Raw genomic sequence first — 22,510 nt, forward strand, 5'->3', positions numbered from 1 at the left:
CTCCTGGTCTTCTTCTCTGGAAAAAGTTTACAACACTCACCAGGGCAAATTGTTGTATTTCTCTTTTAAGTGCTCACTGGTAAAAAAGGCAGTTTTCAGAAGCCTCCATTTTCAGATCTTTATCTTGCAATGTTTCTATACTATGGAATGTTCCTTGCGATGACATTGCTCATGGGGCTTTGGCAAACAATACAATTTAATTGTAGGAAAAAGAAAAAATTGTAGATGACATGCAGAGGACTCACGGTTGAGAATTTCTATTTCATACACATAGACAAATGTCCTTTAAGATAAAGACTGTGATTGCCACATCCGTACACAACAGCCAAAACTAATCTGCAAAAGTTGTGCATCTTTTCACAACATTTCTCATAACCTGAAAGTATACCAAGGCCTTGCCTCACCACTTTCTTTCTTTTTTGGGCAATATTGTATCCAGTCTATGGACTACAAAATATTCGCAGAAAATCATCCACCTAGGGCATACTGCAGTCTTAAGCTGGAGTTTCATACAAATGAGGACATATCCATAGGCACAGTTGACCTGGCTGAGGGTATCAATTCTCTTTGTCCATTTGGGACAACAAATCTGGCCAAGCATGTAGCAGATGGAAAAGTCAGCCATACACCAGTGCATTCTGTCTGGCTCTGCCAGGAAGAACCACAATTAGCAATGTGTCAACAAGTCATGCTGGCACCAGTGAAAAGGTCTAGCTACACCCCAACAAATCGAAACACCACTTCCCTTCATACATCCACTGCACCATTATGAAGCCAAGGCACAAGATTTGCCCTCAGGGAAGCTATCCATCGGTGGCACATCTCCAAAAAGCTACAGCCTGGGCTCTTCTTGCTAAGACAGGGACACAGTTCATACATGGCAGATGGGATCCTCCAACAGGCTGAAAAGCTATGGAATTTACTGCTGTGGCTGTTGTCATCAGTCCTAGTATCGTCAACAGAACATATGGTGGCCTGGTCAATACGACTGGTAAGCAAGAGTGGTAGTCTTGTGCTGATAAATTGTATGGCATGCTTTAGTGTTAGGAAGCTTTTTTTTTTTGGTGTGGATATGTGTGAGAAGGGTGGATATAAACCAAATGGTCTGCTCCTAAGTTGCAGAAAGATTGTGGGTGAATGGCAGACCTGAAGGTTGTACTGTAGGACTGATACACAGTGTGCAATGTTTTCAGTTGTAAAGTGTCCTCTATTTGCTCTATGTCATGAAGGTGGTGGTAGCATCAAGATAGCTGGCATAACTCAGTTGTATTTAACAAAACAAAACAATGGAGTTTTTTACTACTTACGTGATAATATTTAAGTAGTTTCAAAACTTGATCTAAAATGTAAAGACCCCATGCCATGAAAACAGTTATGTGCTCGTAGATGCTATAATTCTTACAATAGATAAGCTCACTAATATTGCAGATAAATATATTTAACGAAGCGGTGTTTTGGAAAGCCGCAAACATGAGATCACCATGAAAACGCAGTTAATTGTGCAGCCCTAGGATAGGTCTATGTTGATGAATATAAAGATTTCCTAAGAAGAGAAATCTTAAATCAACCTCGTATACACAATGCACATGCTAATATTCTACTGAAAATATATAATATACTGAATCTGTACTGTGCAGGTAAACATGTTTGTGTTAATGCTTGTGGGCCCTTTAAAAGAGCTAAAAAGGTGCTATAGCGATGCCGCTCTCTGGCACACGACTGCGGTTTCTGTTTGGCTGTGTATAACATGTGTTTGCCTGTAGAAAACACCATGCATAAGCAATATGTTCCATTTAAGCTGCAATGAGATGCAGTTAAAAAGAAAAATAGCCAGACACTTGTTGTGTAATTAAAAGTAAGGCAGCAAGCATGGGTTGGCAAACACCTCGAAATCTAGCTGAGACTCTGTTACTAGCTGCAGTGAGGACTTATGATGAGCTCCCAACTTTATTGATATTTTTACACTGTCTGGACTCGACACTGTCCATGTTAAATTTAAACCTTTGCCCTGCTCGACAGTAGATACTAGAAATAAGACTAGCTGATCGATACGCAGCAAGGAAGGCAAGTGACTGTGTTTACGTTAGTGTGTGCAAACCTACCTCTCGATAATGTCAGCGATCACACAGGCAAACATCTGTAGCCCCTCTGGAAGCTGCAAAGCCACTGTAAAGCAGAGAGACAAAGTCTTGGTCAATACAGTATGGGAATGCGACTGACACCAGCAGTCGTGGCCTAATGGTTAGAGAGTCTGATTCGTAACCCAAAGGTTGTGGGTTCGAGTCTCGGGCCGGCCACGACTGAGGTACCCTTGAGCAAGGCACCAAACTGCTCCGGGTGTGTGTTCACGGTGTGTGTGTGTGTTCACTGCTGTGTGTGTGCACTTTGGATGGGTTAAATGCAGAGAACAAATTCTGAGTATGGGTCACCTTACTTAGCCGTATGTCACTTCACTTTCACCAGCATGGGTTTCAGTTGTGCTGTTATATAGCTCACTGTGACTTTCTTAAGAGCTGTCTTATTGTCCGTGGTGGTTTATTCACCATTAACAGCAATATCAATATATGATACAAATGGGTGAAAAAATAAACAAATCTCGCAGAGGTGTCACATTTTTATTTAAAGACATTTTAAAGCTTCTTGACTTAACTGGCTACTCTCAAATCCTAATGGGGCTTTAAAGTCTTGTGCACTTGTAGACTAAAATCAGTTAATGCCAGGGATCATGCTACAATCAAATGTAAACAATAATTGTTTATCTTCATTATCTTTAAATGAAGATAAAAAATATTTAGCAATTACATCTGAATTGTTAAAACTAAACCAGACACTTCTCATTAACTATTATTTATTTACAACATCAGCTTGTTTAATTAGAAAAAAAAAGTTAATATGCAGGATCTTTACACTCACCGGCCACTTTGATATGAACCTGCTCATTAATGTAATCATTTACATTTCCGCGATTTGGCAGACGACTTTTTCCAGAGCGACTCTCTCTCTTTTCAAGTTTCTATCAATGAATACATCAATATTGGTTCACTAGGTCATAGACTAAGAATGTCATGTCTAAAACTATGTTGGGAAGTAATACAGCAAAAAAAAATAGTGTTAGTTTGAGTATTTCAGGAAAAGGTAGGTCTTCCTGTCAAGTGACTCAGCTCTTTGGAAATCTAGAGGAGGTTTGTTCCACAACCAAGGTGCCAGAACAGAGAAGAATCTTGATGTATACCTTGTTTCCTGAGAGAGGGTACGTCGTAATCACCCAATTACCCATCCCTGAGAGCATCCAACCATGTTGTAGCAAACCCAAACATAAAATCATTTAGATACACATCAAAAACCTCATATTAATGTTCACATCAAACATAAGAACTGAAAAAACAGGCAATGTTTTCTCAACCTTTTCTCAACCTCTAAAAATACATAAACATATCCCACTTTGCTATTTGGGTTAAGGTAGACTTCCCATGAGCTTGAACTAGTCTGGCCATTCTCCCTTGCTTGCTTGCTCTCATCTGAAATTAAATTTCCCCACAGATCTGCTATACACTGCAAGTTTTTTTTTGGTTGTTTGTTTGTTTTTCACACTATTCTTTGTGAACTCTAGAGGCTGTTGTGTATGAAAATCCCAGGAGATCAGCAGGCTCTGAAATATTCAGAACAACCCATCCAACAAACACCAACAACCATGCCACAGTCAACATCAATAGGACCACAGAAAAACTAACTGTGATGTTAGAAGGAAGAAACCTTGAGAGGAACCAGCGAAGAAGATAGTGAGGAAAGTGACCGAAGACAGATAGGTAGCTGGATTTATATACTGTCAATTCCAAATATTTGAAACAGAAGAATTGTCATCCTTTCATTAAAGCCAAAAAAAACTGACCATCCTTCTGTGTCATTTTGAGTGGAAAATGTGCTAAGTATCTACATTCACTTTCTGCTCCAATGGCATTTTGGTTTGTCAAAGTCGATAATCCACCTAGTTCACGTTTATTAAACCTTCGATTGTTTTTCACATACACCTTCTAGATCATTGCTGATGATGTGCTATGATCAGGTTAACAAACATCGGCACAATTTCACTCTGTTTAATCGCTATAGCCGTCTACAGTCTGGGCTTGAAAGAAATCGGCTCATACCATTTGTTTTGTTTCATCGTCATGTCATTCTGTATTTGTCTTTCAAACACAATAAATCCATCTTGAGACATTTGTTAATCAAACAATCTGATGTGAATGATAAAAATCAAACCGTGTACTAATGTCTTTTTATCTTTAAAAACGGGCTTCTTTATCTTTCGACTCATCTGCCTGACAGAAATTCCAAAGGAGGAGACGTTTTACACCAGACTTTAGCTCCGTGATGAAAAATTAGCTGGTAATTGTGCTTCAGAGTGACGCATTCCAGGTATATTAATGGAAAGAACAACGCAATTAAGCAACATATATACTGATTTGTTCTTTGAATAAGCAGAATTTAGGTGGGTGGCACTTGTACTCTATTGCGAGTTACAGTGGAAAGATGACATAATTACAGTCTTGATAACCTTCTACATGTATATAATAGTAGGTTGCTTGTGTGATTGGATTGCTACATATGCTGCGATCCACAAAACATTGTTATGCTTTTTAGAATTCAAGGTAACATGACTAGAGACAGGGCTGCCTGCTTTCCACAGAATATCCTGGCTAGCTGGCTGAAGTGAATGTCAGTCAGAAAGCTCACTGAACTCTCATCAGGAACCTCTGAGACTGGCAAACATGCCCACAGAGCACAGCACACAACTTGCTAGAAACTCTCATTTGCATGTACTGCATACCATTCTCTTTTGCTGCATCATAATGCGAAGAACAACATGGCAATAACAAACAAGAAAAGATCTATCGAGTAGCCCTAGTAAGCAGAGCAGCATCACACTGCAGCACTGATTCAGATTACTGATGCACCCTTGAGGTTATACATACAACGTTCTGGGAAACTAGGATTCCTATTGTTTGTTACTCGAAAAAAAATACTCTATATTTACTGGTTTAATAAACAACATGTTCTCTGGAAAATCTGGGAAACGATCATTCCATCGTGCAGTGACATCAAACCAAGATAAAAATATTTTTGACTCTTTTATAGACAAAATGAAATGCTAAAAATATCTGACAGAGAGCTGAAGAAGGTCAGTGAAGTGCAAAGTAAATCAGAGTGAAACAAACATGGATTAGGCAAACGGACTTCTGTGAGCAGTATGAAAGAGAAGAGAATTGGCAAGAGCGAGTCCATTAGTGTGACAGCAACCAAAGCTAATCGATAAATGATGCTTCAATTAGAACACTGACTCCTGGTTGTGTCAAGACAAAATCCATGTAATTTAATGACAACAGTTTAGCAGAAAAGCTTAAAGAAATGAAAAGACTGAAACACCATTGTGATCTTTAAAAATAATTCAAGGACTCTCGAGTGGCACTGCTATAGACATTCGTGGCCGACAGCCAAGTGAGCAAATATGGTCATGCTCTCAGGGTGGGAGGGACGGGAATTTTCTCTCTACCCTGTCAATCACAGAGACACTAGCCAATCAGGTGTGTCTGTAAGCTCCTGTATCTGGAAGAGGGAAGAAAGCACTTTTCTAGGAGTATGTAATACGGCCCTGTAACTTGGAATAAATAGCGGTTTATAAAAGAAAAATGTAACTGAACAGCTTCATGCACCTGAGGGTTCACCCTGTGGTAGCTGTTGTATGATAGGGGAACTAGCTGGTGAGTGAGTAGGTGATCAAATAGGAAAGGGAAAAATGTACTTCAAAGCTGTCCTTGAAAAAGGCCTAAAATTAAAAACTTTTTTTAGAATATAAATAAATTAATATCACAAATTTCTTATTTGTAATAAAATGAATGAAAAGTTCAATCACTCAGTGAGATCCTTCAGATTTAGATTCTACATGTGGTCTGAGATTCAACTGTAGCACATGAACTCAGTAGTCACTAATGTACTGCAGTAACAGGGATCTGTACTCTACTGAATCACATACTCAAGGGCAAACTGTTGTGCTATTGTAAGATTATGTCTCACAGACACACCTGAGGTTTTCCTTGCCACTGTCACCTCTGCTTTGTTCATTAAGGATCTAAGCCTACATCTACATTTCTGTCAAGCTGCTTTGTGACGTTGTCTATTGTTAAACGCATTACACAGATAAAACTGAATCGAATTCTAGAAAATATTCATCAAAATCTTACAGCTTGCTCTTCAGGCATACTAGCATCATGGCTTGTCATCGGTTGTCTTGGAAACAGATCTGAAGGTAGACTTGTGAGAACAAGTGAGAGACATTTCCACAAACGAGAAGCAGAAATACAAACGTTTCAGAAAGAACATGTTTTATAAATCTGTACTGTATATCTTCTGCATACGGTACAACTTGTGTAATCGGTGACTGGGCGTATCAACCTTGCCGCCATCTTGCTTTGCTAATAATAATGAACTGATTCGAATGTTTTCACTTATTGCTGCTTTTCTTGATAAATGTACAGTAAAATGTAAATTTACATTTTTCGTTCAAAATTATGCTATTATCCAGTCTTTTCAGCACTTCAAGCACTTTCTGCTTTAGAAAGAGTTCTGATAAGCTGAAAAAGTTATAGTAATTTGAGTATCGTTCGTTTAGAGTTTGCTGAATTTGCTGAACACGATGTTGGGGAATGGCGTTTTCACTTTTGCCCAGGTTTCTGATAAGTTCTGATAAGTTTTGTTTTTATCATGAAAAACAAATCTCTGAACAACATTTCCATCATAGATGTCAGCAAAACTGATACTGCTTCATCTTCTGCTGTGTTACTGGTATGTTTGCAGTTTTCATTTTTATTTAAAAAGGCAGGTGAAATACACAAATTGAAATAAAATAGAAATCCTGGATGCCAGAAAATTAAAATACCTAAATATAATTTGTAAATTGAATGCTTTGTGACCTGATGGTGTTGCTGTTACATCTTGTATATACATTACAAGATTTGTCTAGACTTATCACTTCCAAAAATAGCACATCTTTTTCTACATGATGAACAGATGCACTTTTTTTTTTTGAACAGATGCAATTTTTTCTTGTTGTGAAATGTATTGAATAAAGCTCTTAATTGAGAGAAAAATAGAAAGTACAGATCATTGAAATTGTGGTTAAGGTTGTATCAAGGTTGTTCTGACTAATACACCAAAATGCCACCAGACTTTAGCTCCCTAATTAATGAGATATTCCAATTTTCTCAAACAAATTACCATTAACACACATACACAATCAAGGTCAAACCACTGGGCTCAGTTCATTAAAGAACAAAGCTCTTGTGACCTGCATCTGGGATCTCTGGCCTGCGCTGAATCTCTAAGTATAGGTTATAACCACAAACACAATTATTTTCAAACCATGTGAACATCATAAGTCAGTTCTATTCTACGACTTATTAATCCTCGTGTGCATTCTAAATATACCCAGAATTCATTTCTGACTAGCACAATATAACAATCTGCTGAACTGATTTTGAACATCACACAAGCGTATGTTTATTTATGCTCATACATCATTATCAGTCGTAGTACCACACACCCAAAAGTTCCAAAGAACATCTAATTACTGTATATTTCCACTGCAGAGTTGTATGTAGTGGAATCTGTGTGGCTGTGTAGCTTTTGAATCATTTATAGGCAAGAAACCTAAGACTCAGGACTCCCAGGAGGCTTATAACTTAAACACATAGAAAACTGCATTCAACCATGATTCGCTCTGATTTTCAGTGAGAAGAATATTTCTCCTCTTCTCCCATGCTGTTTGTACTGGCCATGATTTTCGCTCTATGCCTGAAGGTGCTCATTGTCGGTTTGTTAGTGAGCATTCCTATCTAGAAGCTAGTGGTAGTGCATGGCTCGTGTGATATGTTCATGCAAACTATATTAAAGCTACAAAACCTATAAAAATGTAAGACAACAGATAGGATTTTTATGACTATATACTGTAAATGAGACTTCCTTGTTATTCATTTCATCTAGAAATAAATTGTGTTGTGGTTGCAAGGTAAACGAGGTGGGGCTTAAATGTTAGACGTAAGTGTTATAAGGCATGCTGCTTTCACGTCCTTTAGAGCAGCTTTGTACTCGCTGAACGTTTCCTAATATAGTGCTTTGGTAAACACAGCAGCCATGTTGGTTTGTGTATCGAGTACTGTTTTGCTCCACTCACTTCACACTGATCTGCAGTAGATGTTGATATCACAGTTAGGGGCTGAATAGTGCAATTTGAAGGCAGAATCTAGAGAGCTACATCTACATCTTCTAACATCCATATTGTAGCACCCAAAGGAGCAAAAATAATGAATTAATATGGAAATTTTTGTGAACAAAATCCATCCATGTATGGAAACACAGTCTCTTAGTGCTAAACGGCTCAGCATTCATTACCACTTTCTAACTTAAGATTTAAATTGCATCTCTTCATTTCCTGGTGGAGTTGCGTGATAAGTAAGCATTGCTCTGATTGCCGCAATCTGTTTTAAGTAAAAGTTTGTGGCAAGCTAATATCTGCTCCAGTTATTAGTGAAAACAAACTGAATTTCTTTCTTTTCTGTTCCGTGTTTCACCAGGATGTGAATTAGGACAGGAAGAGCACAGAGATGAGAGCGATGATAATGGAGACATGATACATAAGAGGGGGGAAAAGGGTGGGTGATAGACCTGTCACAGGGATAGAAACACATTAACGAAGCCAGGATTACTTGGATCTGTGAACAGGCAAAATGACATCAGAGCATTTTGTTCATTGTTTTTAATCAAGCGGTCAAAAGTGTTCAGTATGACCAATAAAAGCAGAGGTTAAATTGGATTTTTGGATTGGGGTAGTACTTTTTTGTGTTTTTTTCACTTCTTTCCAACAATGTGAGAAGATTAAATGTGTGCATTATACTGAGTTATTAACACTGATATCACCAAAATGTATAGGATATCTGTTTCTCTTCTGTCTTCATTTAACTCATGGCAGCTTGTTGGTGGAGACATTTAGTGCTTACTTTTATCCATTCTTAAATCAATATTTTAACAAAATATTCTCAAATTATTTTATACATGGTTTCTACATGTTAGTTAGCATGTTTGCCAGAACAGGACAGAAACAGATATCAGAAACAAGTTACACCTGGAGGATGTTGGATTTGGTTTAGTAATATATAAAAACCCAAACATACACCTACAAATTAGTTTACTTTATCTTAAATACTAAGATATGTATCACATGGGATGCATTAATTGGTTCAGCATATGCAGCTCAGGGGATGGGCTTACATGGCTTAAGCTCAGATTTCCATTAGCCATTGTAACGCCCATGGCGAAAACACTGTCACGAGAGGAATAAAAATGAATAACAACAGCTTTCTAACACCACTATTGCTAATGATCTCCTAACTTCACTTCTTACCAAAGTATATATGCTCACCTTTATTGCATCTGAGTGAAAATACTTCCATTTCAATGATTGAATAACAAGCTACAATTACAATTCGGCTAAATTGCTAATAATACATTTTCCCACTTACAAGTTTGACCAAAATGTTTCAAACTACAGTGACACTAGAAGTCTGTCAGAAAAAGAGCTCTAAAGAGCTATAATAAACAACCTTGGCATTTACTGTAAGTCACAGTTAGTCATGCTGTGAACTTTCTTGTCTTCAAAATGTTCACAGAAAAGATGCTAACAACAGACTGTATTAGAAGTTTGGCATTTACAATTGGGTCCGTAAGTATTTGGACAACGACACGATTTTTTGGCATCTTGTCAATTTGAAATGAAGAGTAGAGGTGTGTTTAAAGTGAAGACTTTCAGCTTTAATTCATATGTTTTCAAAAATATTACATTCTTATTTTTTCACAGCCCCTCTATTTCAATGAGCTTTCAGTTGCTGCTTGTTTGGTGGACTTTCTGACTTTTCTCAGTTTTGTTGTCAGTAAATGAACCACATGTACAATTGGGTCATGGTCAGGTGACGGACCCATGTAAGATCATTCCATTTCTTTGCCTTATGAAGCTCTTGGGTTGTTTTCATGGTAGGATTTAGGTCATTATCCCTCTGTTCTCTGAAGCACCATCCTATCAGTTTTTCAGCATTTGCAGTATCTGAGCAGAAAGTAAATCTCTGTACACTTCAGAATGCATTCTGCTTCATCTATCAGCAGTCATATCATTAATAAACACCAGTGACCCAGTTCCACTCGCAGCCATACACACTCATGCTATAACACTCCCGCTACCATGTTTGTTAGATGATGAGGTTAGTACCCCTCTGGATCATGAACCCTTCCTTTTCTTCTCCATATTTATCTCCTCTCATCATTCTTCTACAAGTTAATTTTGGTTTCATCTGTCCAAAGTGTCCTGTTCCAGAAATGAGCAGGCTTTTCAAGAGGTTTTCTAACAAAATGATACCAGTGGTTTTGATCTTGAAGTAAATATTCTGTATTTACATTCAAGAAAGCTTTTCTTGATTTTTTAAACACCTACAGCAAGAGTTTCCTCAAGTCGGATAGATGTTGAAAAAGAATTTTTCTTTACCAAGGGAAAAATTCTGCAATCATCCACTTTAGATTTTTTCCATTTTGTTCAGCTTGCCAATAGATTCTTTCTTTTTACAAATGTACCAATCTGTTGATTGAGCCATGCCTTTGATAATGATCATTTTATTTCTTTTTAAATTACTGCCCTCTTCCTTGATTACGCCTTGCATGTGTTATTAAAGAAAATTAATATAGTTGAACATAATTGCTAACATCGATTTAAAAAAAAAAAATCACAAAATTCATAACAGAGTATGCGATTACAATGTCTCAAAAGTTTGAGACATTTTTTTCCTTTTTTCTTTTTAAATCTGGCCAAATGAACCATGCCTCCATTCTCATGCCACATTACTTTCCATTTTCTTAATACAATTTTCCAAATCCTGTGCATATCAGCCAAGGAGAGCCCTCAATGCAACCACCCACCTAGCATTACACCCACCCAAATATTGAAATTGAAACATCTTGCAAGACACCCAGAACGGGGGCTTGACCTTCTCAAGGTCTCAGAAATACACATCTACCAACCACGGTAAAAGCAGGGCAAAACCGATTGGATCCATCGTGCTAGCACTGCAAGACGGCATGTCTGTAGGGACCCCCCAAAATAGCCAATGGTGGGCACAGGCTAAATCCAAGGACCTGTGACAAAGTGTCAGCAACAGCAAACTGGACACTGTTTTATCCAAGGCCAAAGCATGTGAGCAAAGACTGCTAAAGCAATACCGTACCAATTGTATGTAGGGCCATGGTATGAATGTGTTCCATGTACAACCTTTAGCCAGACAAAACTAACACACAAGAAAAAGAGTGTTAAAGCAGCTTTTCTTCTAATTTTATTTGCAATCATATAGATTTATAGAAATATTTCAGGATTGACAATGTAGATAATTCAGCTCAATATATTGTAGCTTACAGCTTCTAAATGGTTAGGTAATTTACTAACCCTGATAAGTCCTAATGCTGCTTTTTCCTTTCTTTTTGCTGATTATCTGCTTTTTCTTATCTATTTGCTACTTAATGCTTTAAGACCAAAAAGTAGTAATAAAAGTTAATCTATCAGACATGGCAAACACTGTGCTTCCGTTTGTCCAACATTGTGCTGCAGTTTGTGCACCATTGTGCATCAGTTTGTGCAATTTGGCAGCCATTTATCAAACTGACACAAACTCCTCCCTGTCTGAATCCCTGCCTTGTTTTTCAATTGTGCCCTGAGTGTGTGTCTGTCCCTAAGGAAAAAAAAACTGCAAGGAGTAGGGATGATTCCCAAGAAGTGTTACTATGTATACTGGGAGTTTATAATGCAGGCTAGCAGTCAAGGTAAAAATATAGTCATGGTAAATATATCAAGCGCATTTCATAGTCCTTGTAGTTTCTATTGTAGCAAGAATAGTATACTTTTTTTTTGGTTGTTGAGAAAAAACGTTTTTTCACATTTTAGTAAGAAAATTCATGGTCAAAAGAGGAAAGACAGGGCCAGTGTAATGAAGAGAGCAGAGCAGAATTATCATAGAGATGGTGAGATTTAACTGATTACAATCGACCACGACTAAAAACTGCATAAATTACAAACTGTAGGGAATTTCCAGCAATATTCAATTTTAGAAGCCTTGAGGTCAAGTTCGGCCTCATACGAGCAAGTTCAAGTTCGCTTTATTATCAATCTTCCACATGTGCAGTACATACAGAGAATTGAAACTGCATTACTCTCAGTCCCAAGGTGCATACATTCTATTGATAAATTAACAATAGAAATTAAATAAAGCCGTGCAAGGCATATGGCAGATAAAGTGCAAGTGCAGATGTCATCATATGTTAGTGGGAGGGGGAGTGGAAGGGCCTGTGAGTGTAGGGTATGGAAGGGTGGGGTGGGGTGGGTTCATAGATCTATGGTGCCTGGGGCAGAAAAGGGAAGAAGGGCAAGTTCGGGAGTGAGTTCCGCTTCCTGACAGCCTGATGAATGAAGCTGTCTGTTGGTCTGTTGGTCCTGGCCCGGAGACTCCGCAGTCTCCTCCCTGATGGCAGCAGACTGAAGAAGCTGTGTGATGGGTGGGTGGGATCACCTGCAATGCAGAGGGCTTTGCGGGTGAGACGGGTATCCTGGATGGACCAATAATCTTCCAGAAGGTGTGCATGATGGGGCTCTGGCTCCTCTAAGTTTGCGGAGGAAGTAGAGACACTGCTGTGATTTCTTGGCCAGTGCTGTTACAGTACATTTTCAGTCCAGGAGAGGTCCTTTGTGATGTGCACACCCAAGAACTTGGTGCTGCTCACTCTCTCCACAGTGGCACCATTGATTTTCAGAGGAGCATGCTGAGTGTGCGCTCTCTTGAAGTCAACAACAATCTCCTTCGTCTTCTCCACGTTCAGAGAGAGATTGTTGTCACTGCACCACCCGGCCAGGCGTCTCACCTCGCTCCTGTAGTTTGTCTCATCTTCGTTGCTAATGAGACCTAGTGCTGGATGTGATGCTGCCGACCCGTACTGCCTGAGGTCTTCCAGTCAGTCCAACAGCCACTTGCACAGTGAAGTGTTGAGCCCCAGCTGGATCAGTTTGTGAATGAGCTGTTGAGGGATGATAGTGTTGAAAGCTGAACTAATGTCTATGAACAGCATTCTGACATATGACCCCTTTTTGTCTACATGAGTGAGTGCTGAGTGGAGGGCAGTTGAGATGGCATCATCAGTCAATGACTACCAGTCAAGACGGTAGTCATTGAAGCATGATGGAGTCGGCTTCTTCAGGACTGGGATGATGGTGGTAGCTTTGAAGCATGTGGGAACAACAGCCTGACTGAGTGAGATGTTAAAAATGTCTGTAAAGACATCAGTGAGTTCCACTGCACAGTCTCTGTGCAGGTCATGTGAATGTGGGATGTGCTGCTCGCAGGTCATGTGAATGTGGGATGTGCTGCTTGCTCGCTTCCTGTTACAGTACAATGGCAGAAGGATGGAATACCAAAACAACCCCCAATCAAAAACACAACGAAAATTTACACGTACAGTGTGGAAGTATTTCAGATAGCCAACAAATGATCACGGTGTGTCACTGAAGTAGATAGATATCGAAATTGCCAAACAATTTAGTCAACAAAAACACCGAACTGCTTCAGCATCTCAATGATCACTGTGCATTGTTTTAAATAAATAAATAAACTGAATGCTGTTGTTAAATCCGAGCTCTCACTTGCTGGAACTGATTTGTTAGGCAACAGAATCTACGTTAATAGAAATGAAACTGTCACTTCACTTTTTTCCCCTAATAACTTGCCACCATCTACTGAACCTCTTTTAAAGAAAAACAGATTTGCTGACAAAAAAAATAAAAAAAAAAAACAGGAAAGAACCATTTGTTTTCCTCTGCATTGCATTAAAAAAATATTATATGAGAAAAATATCTCACCAAGGTTAACCACGATAATTCCTCACACTTTATTTGTACCATCAAATTCTCCCACCGTAATATCCACCATGACCATCCTCCAATCCTCTACCCAACTGCAAATCCAGCACACTTGGTCCTGTCCCTTGGTTTATATCATACCTGTGGGAAGAGCTGCAGTTTACTGCCCGCCAGTAATCTTCACAATATTACAGTGCTTGGACGGCGAGGCTAAAGGGGATAGGAAATATCCACAAAGTCTTTACTGGGATTGAACAGGATTCTTTATAAAGCCCATGGAAACATACTTTAAAATATTTAAACAGGACATACTGTGATGCTGAACGTTGGTTAGGAAATAAGCATTTATCAATTGCAGATTCAAGAAATGTACAGTATATACCTCATAAGTATATAATTACTACACCTCTTAATGATTTAATTATAACACAGACTGCCTTTTCTGCCTGACTGTGTGGGCATGACAGATTACATTCTGACTGCCTGTGACATCTCCATCACAGCATAAATAACTCAGCAACCGATTGTGATAGAAAGTAAAAGTACTGCCAATGTGTGTAGGAATGACAGAGTTATGCTTTCAAAGCAGTGTTGGTGCATTTTGTGCATATCAGAACTTTATAATGGTAATTCAATATGTATATATAATCTGTTTCAGCAAAAAAGGCCGTTTTTGTTATAGTTAAATAATAAAGAGATGTCATAATTAAATCACTGGGAGATATATATTATATCGTTTGTATTGGTCCTTGAATCTACCAGTGAAAGGAATGAGAATTAGCATCACAACTAAGATGCACTTTAACTTAAATAATCAAGAACTCTAACTTTACTTTGAGATGCGTGAGATGCATAATACTTGCATGTGTGCACATCAAAAAGAGAAAGAGTTGCTCATGTTTGTAGAACGTGCGCACGCGCGCACACACAAGCACACATGCACACACACACACACACACACACACACACACACACACACACACACACACACAAACTCACACATCAGATTCGACCATATGATATTAAAATGACAATATTTCTATTGGCGCTGTGCTCATGGTAAGATTGTCATTCATGTACTATTTTTGTCTTCATAAAATTGTGAAACTTTATTCTACAAACCTGAACAACAAACGTCTTGGCTTTTTGATGTGTACACATGCAAGTACTAAGCATCTCACCTATGTATATATCATGATTAATATCATTTGCAGTACAGCTCATGTATGATGCTTATTCTCATTCCTTTTACTTGTTTAAAAGGAAAAATATGTATATATTGGAAATAAAGAAAATATTTTGTGGTAGACTTAGCACAGGAAATATAATTAACAGTGAGATGGTGATTATTATAAAGAGTTGAAAGGGCTTTAAATAAAGCCACTATCAAATGTCCTGAAAAGGTGAGACTTGTCAAGCGCGTATGAGGGAGAGATCAGGATTGGTCAGAATTCCTTCACGAGCAGGTGGTAGAGAGATAATAAAAACGGCATTGTGATACACAACCCTACTTCAAGACATTCACAAATTAAATACAACAGAAACAAGCCGGACCATCAAACCGAATGGTGCAGAGGTTTAATCACAAAACACCTGCAGTCTCATTTAATAAACAGACACAAATAACACAGAGTCTGTGCACAAATACAAAAGTGTAAGTCTAATCAGTATCATTCTATAAAGGCCAGGGAAAATGCTTCATTTAAATTCCTTACTCGTAGTAAATGTTTAGCAAAGATTACACCAGTACTCCAGCAGTTATTCTGGCTACAGGTTTGACAAATAATTAAATACAATTTCCTACTTCTTGCTTACAAAGCACTACATGGCCTTGTTCCTCCTTATCTTTATGAGCTCCAACAGCACTACATCCCTATTAAGACTCTCAGGTCCACAACTGGCCCAATCCTGGGCTACCGGTGTGCTGAAGACCAGACTGACCTTCTAGCAGATCTTTTAGCACCATAGCTCCCAAGCTTTCAGAACACCATGTGCCACATCCTTTGCATCTACACACTGTTTTATCAATTTAAGAGCCAATTTAATACATTCTTTTTCTCCCAGCATTTTTCACCTTCCTATGTCTTTTTTCTACTTTGTGAATGTATGTGCAGTCACATTGTGTCAGAAAGGCACTATATACACACAAAATGCATTATTTCAATTATTTTTGTTTATTGTTAATTAACTGTTACATAGCATGAATAACTCTAAAGGTCAGAAGGGAGATTTCCCTCAGGAATCTGGACTGAACTGTCATTTAACAAGACTGAGCTGAAGAGAAAACAACAAAAATTATTAAAAAATTGGTGAATGATAATCTTCCAATATGGAAAGACAAATAATAAGTGGATGAAAGATGAAAAAGTGGCAAGTTTGAGGAGGGAGGGAAGGAGAGCAGTTTCGTCTGCGCCCCGCTGATAAAAGGTTAAAGGACGGCCTTCCTTCGGTTTGGAAACCCTGAGGCAGGCCATTACCTGGGAAAGGGCAAGTTTATTAACAGCAAAAGGTTACTCAGCTCAGCACGAGCTGACAAATCCTTCTAACCATTCATCCATCTATCCATCCATCCATCGGAGGTGATGAGAAGGCCAGCGCTCTGTTCAATAGTAAATGATGAACTAAGAAATACCATAAAGGCAAGAAATGCCAGGTGCTAGCAGACAACACTGACAAGAAGGAGTAAGAGTGTGGATGTGAAAACACAAGTGTGCTTCACTGCTGCTGTAACTGGAAACATTGCACACGGACAAAAGAACAAATTGTTACCGTCATCACACTGTCAAATGGACTCCTAGCTCAGCTCTGGGACTCTGTACACTCTATTGGCAGGATTCACAGTGTGACAGTGTGTGTGTATGGACAGACAGACCCGACCATCAGTTCCGTAAATAGGCAGAATTTCACGAAGCAGGGAAACACAAGCTTTACCAAAGATGTGCAATAAACTTTAAAAACTGAACGGTCAAAGGGTTCAGAATGATTTGAACTGACCAGCCCTTAAACTGTACTTCAAATTTGCTGATACGCTAATGCTGAAATACTAATGAAGTGCAACAGGGAAATAGTCCAATTATTTATTTAATTATTTGTCTGATTATTCCAGCACAAAGACAAATTAATCCGATTAGCCTTTCTGGTGAGATCTGCTTTAATTAGCAGCTTGCTAAGCCACCGGTGAAATGAAGGTTATATACACGACTATATTCCCTGTCTTACAGAAAGGAGCTTATTAAATTACCCCTTATACACAAGAACCTGCTTGTAAACCACAACCTTAATGTGCAGTGTAATATATTATTAGTATAATACTGTACATTATATTATTACACATAATACATTGACCTCACTGGAAGTGTCCTGTATTGGTTCAACACTCAATAACAAACAGACAAGCACTGTATTGTGTCTGAGAAGAGGTGAGGTTCTTAGTGCTCAATAATATCACTAAACCATCCTTTAGCATTCTCAGTACCAAATCTGACCAACCTTGCCTGTTGTGGATAAAATATGTTTCATTTCACCGAATTACTTTCTACACATGCAGTGAGAAATTCAATATTACTAGTCGAAAACAGAAAGCAGAAATTCCCAAAACGTATGCACTTGCTAATTTTTTTTTATTTGTTTTTTAAACCATCATTCACGATTTAAGCATTTTTACTAAATAGAAATGTTTTCATACCATCAACATTTTAAACTTTTATTCTTTAGAATGCATTTATTCCTGTAGTTTCTCTAGTTCTATCCTTAGTAAAATATTTCTCCCATTTTGTGTGGGCTCTGATTTTCCCCCAGATCTGTGAATTTAATGTATATGTAGAAATAAAGAACTTGGTGGGAACCAGTGTAGCATGGCACAGTACAGTTACTAATTCAAATCCATTATTTATACCTTGGATTAGTGCATGTGTTTGGTTTCCATCCCGTGAAATTTAAAGATTTAGTAAACAATATAATTTATATATTAAAATAGCTTATAACCTTTTTATATTAGGTTAATATGTCTGTGGTATTTTCAAGAGTCTGCCTCAAAGGATCCAATACTGAGGAGACACAGATTTTGTCATAATGCAGACAAGTGACCCAAAGCAAAGTGTGCCACGCTGGTGCAACAACATGGCGCATTTTCTATGGCTGAATCTCAAATAGTGTTTCTTTAAGCATCCAATGCAATAGGTAGAGTCTGTTACAGTGCATGTGTTGAGAAAACACATTCACAGGGGATGCTTGGTATGAACTGTAAGTAAGTAATTAAAAATTACTCAAATTTAGAAAACAGAATGATAGAATACGATATTGATTTCAATGAGGATACTGCGTTAGGTCTTCATTACGGTACAGCTGAAGATTGCTGTATCATTCCGTGCGATTCTAGCATGCTAGTTTCTATTTTTTTTTTCTCCAAAGCTGACAGGTATTGAGTGACAGTTGTATGCAACTAATCAACAGTCTGCACTAGGTACTATTTTTCTTCTTTGCCCACACGTCCTGATTCAACACCCAGGGAACCTGAGCTGGAAGAGTAGCCAAAAGTCAAAAGCTACACAGTTTATTCAGCAGCAAACTGAAAAACAAACTGTGACATCACAGACTTGTATGTACCTTTTTGCACTAACTTAACTAAATGTGTGTAAATTATACAGGTCTTTACACAATTCTACATATGTTATTTAACTGTTAATGAGCACAATTTGCAAATCAAGACATTCTGTTCCAGAATTAGGACGTGGCATAAAAACACATTCAAAAAAATCTGCATAGTATATAAATATCACTTTTGAGATGAGTCTAATGCAAAATAAAAAAAAAAAAAATCTAGAATATGGATCTGAATGCATAAGTCCGGTTTCATGGCTGGGAAGCTTTCAAGGTGGCCTGGGAAACCCCTTGGGGTAGAAATCTTGAAACTACATAATTCTGACTATTACAGTCTTGTTCTAGATTAAAATATGTTTCTTTATTGCACATATCTTAACCACAATATAATTATAAAATTAGAAAAATATAATTAACTCAAGGGGGAAAATAAAGAAAACTGCATTGTGATGCAGGAGCATCAATTTGAGAGTCGGTATCTAATTACAGACTAAACTGATTATGCTTAGGTTCATTTCTCTAAGGAATGTAGCAATCCATCCAACATGGTGAAAGCCTGACAGTCACTGTGTAGAGAAAACATGCTTAGCTATGCTTTTTGATGCTAGAAGTTTTTGACGATTTAAAAACATCCTTATGGCATTTTAGTAAAATTATTTTACGATTTCTAGGCAAATTTTGATTTTCTGTCTTATTCCTTGAATTCATCCACAGGGACATTTGTCAGGTTTTCCCAGAGCACCACACATATTATTCTGCTACTTCATTTGTCCAAGTCTTTGAATGCTTATTGTTATCATGATAAGTAATATCGAATTGCTTTTACTGTCAGCCAATTAAAATAATAATAATACAGCTTTAATTAAACAGTTAATCACAATTATCACAAGCATTGATGCAGATTTGTGCTGCACGATTAATCATATCGCAATTGCAATCGCGATATCAAGCCTGTGCGATTATATGACGCAAAATGCTATTTTAATATAATGCTATAAATAAAAAAAGGCCTATTTTATTTAGGGCTGCGTATGTATAGGGTTGTGTACAAATTACACATCTGCCACAGCTATTTGCCTACTACTGCTCTAACATTTATAGCTTAGAGTGGTGACATATGAATATCAAAGTGTTTGTTGTAATTTTTGTATTACTGGTTTTATGCCATTGGTTGGAACTGGAATATTTTAATATGAATGTTTTTTAGTCACTGTAGTTAGTAAATGTTTTGTCTTATCACTCATAGGAAATGCCCTGAAAGATAATGCGCAATGCATTAACCGGGCTACTGGGATATGCAGGAAGATTGTGGGCCACTTCTCCCATAGCTGGAAGAAGAGAGTTGCTTTGAGGGAAGCACAAAGAGAGCTTAACCCCCCAGAGCATGCCATGGTGACAGACTGCTCAACACGATGGGGTTCTACTCAGAAAATGATCTCAAGAGTCCTGGAGCAGCAAAATGCTTTGTCCAAAGTTCTCTCTGCAGATCGCAAAGTGCGACACCTACTGCCCTCATGGCAGGACCTGGAGGTCCTGTAATCTGGCAACAAAGCACTCAGCCCACTCCAGGACTTCACAGATGCCCTGTCAGGTGAACGCTATGTGAGCATATCTTATGTGAAGCCTGCTCTGCATATTTTGAATACCTCAGTGCTGGCTGAAGAGGAAGAGGACACTGGCCTGACTAAATCACTCAAATCAAAAATTTTGAACGACCTCAACGAGAAATAGAATGAAGTCACGCAGGACCTGCTAAACATGCCCACATTCCTAGATCCAAGGTACCGAACACAATACATCTCTGCAGAAGAGACCCAGACCTTAAAGGACCAAGTCATGTCGGAGTTGATAGTGAGTGAAAACACAATGTTTACTTAACTGGCTACAATTCTATGCAAAGACAATTCTATGCAGATTTCTAAAACATGTGCATTTTTTTATTTGTGTCAGGAAACTCAGCAGAAGCAGCCTGTAGCCCACACAAGCAATACAGCGATGGACAAGGATAGCCTGGATGTGGAAAATCCACCTGCTGCTAAAGCCAAGAAGAAAACTCTGGCCAGTTTCTTCAAGGAAAACACACGCACAACAACACCAACGGCATCGACCACATTTGATCCCATGGTACAATTTAGAGAAGCAGTGGCTGCTGAACTCAACACTTACATTTACATGCCAAGTGTACACCATGGAGAAGACCCACTGAAATGGTGGAAGTTACACAAAATAAACTTCCCTAGGCTATGCAAACTAGCACAGAAATATCTGTGCATGCATGCAACAAGCTCTGCATCAGAGAGCTTTTAGCACTAGTGGTAATGAGGTATCGAATCATTGCTCCTGTCTGAAACCAGACAAGGTGGATATGCTTGTTTTTTTTGGCAAAGAACCTCTCAAGTGATAAGTAAAGCTTTTTAGAAAGAGGATTTGGAAGTACCAGTTTGTTGCTTTGTTTTTGTAAATGACCAACAACAGTTTTAGTGGTTTGAACCACACATTTATAACCTAAATTCCTTTTTGAAAGTTTATACAAAAATGTTACGTCCAGGTAAAATATCCCTGTTTGGACAGAATGTTCAAAATATCTTATTTTCATGAACATAGAAATGACTTTGTTCTATTTATCGCAATCGCAATATTGACCTCAATAATCGCAATATGACATTTTCCCTAAATTGTGCAGCCCTAATGCAGATTAGCCCTAATTGCCATGTATTGTTAGAATGCATTAAGCATCTTTTGTCATGATTTAATTGCAGTGGATGGATATAAAATATGCTTAGAAAAGTGTCCATTTCTTTGATATGTCTCAATCAATATGAATGGTTTAATTAAAAACTAACAATATAAAATGTTTAGGTATTAGTCATTAAAAAAGTCTTCAGTTTTTAAGGCAATCGGCACTGATTGCAACTGTTATGTCTGTTCTATCTGAAAACAACAGCATAAACCTAAACAAAGCCTTAAAACATTAGGGGGATATCGCATGGGTAGACAAAATATGACGTGTTCAAAAGTTGGACAATTTAATAACAAAAGACAGGCACTCTGCTGTTTATGACTGTTACCACAAAGCTTCTTGAAAAGCCACCAAAAGGAAGGCAGGATACAACTAGCAAGTGTCACACAGAATAGCTACAATACAGCCAGATGTACCGAAACATGATAAACAGAACAAAATTCTTCTTTATCATCCCAAAGTCGATTTGTACATTGTTTTTGTTTATGTCAACTCAGATTACGGAAAAAATTGCAAAACTGTAATTTTATTTATTTGTAGGTCTATCATTAAAGGATTTTTATCTTCTAATTTAATATGGAGTACACATCACCAAACAGCCTGTTAAATAATGTGTCCAAGTTTTTACTAGGATCATCTAATACAGTTTTTAAAGACCCGACAGGGTTACAGTGAAAAAGAAAAGTGCTTTGGAGAGGAGGAGAAACCCATTTGTATCCTGAGAGAGAGGATTCTTTCTTATGAACAGAGCACACAACAAAACACCAACATACATTTCCCCGGAGAGATACAAGAAAGGACCTGGCACATAAAATATACCACCCGCTAACATGCTTACTGCATCAAATAGCTATTCTCTTTGATTAATTCAGCAATGTGCTCTCAAAATTTCACCTTCTCAATGGATTTACCAAAGTTCTGCTTTCACCTCAACCTTCTCACCATTCTTCTCTTTTTGAATGTGTGCGACTACTTAATAGCTAACACATGTGACTCATAATCTCACCTGTCTAAGATGGACAAGAAGCCACACTGGGCTCTGAGATGCGTGTGCTGGGTTCTTGAGTGTGTACCAGGGAGCAATGCAAAGTGGAAAAGTTGGAAAGAGATTTCCACAAGGATTCTAGAGGTTTTGTATTGTAATTGTGCAGTCAGTGACTTGGATAATGAAGTGCCAGAATTAG

The 22,510-nt window shown here is 38.1% G+C and overlaps 1 protein-coding gene across 1 annotated transcript in view; it reads right to left on the minus strand.

Moving 5' to 3' along the window:
• The window catches only part of dph1 (diphthamide biosynthesis 1), an 88,096-nt gene that overhangs the window by 60,920 nt on the left and 4,666 nt on the right, over positions 1-22,510 (minus strand). The window contains exon 3 of the mRNA XM_027147703.2: positions 2,103-2,166. Coding sequence (XP_027003504.1) covers positions 2,103-2,166 — 64 coding nt within the window. The remainder of the gene's footprint in view (positions 1-2,102; positions 2,167-22,510) is intronic.

Source organism: Tachysurus fulvidraco, chromosome 11 (assembly GCF_022655615.1).
Source record: "Tachysurus fulvidraco isolate hzauxx_2018 chromosome 11, HZAU_PFXX_2.0, whole genome shotgun sequence".
Taxonomy (NCBI): Eukaryota; Metazoa; Chordata; class Actinopteri; order Siluriformes; family Bagridae; genus Tachysurus; species Tachysurus fulvidraco.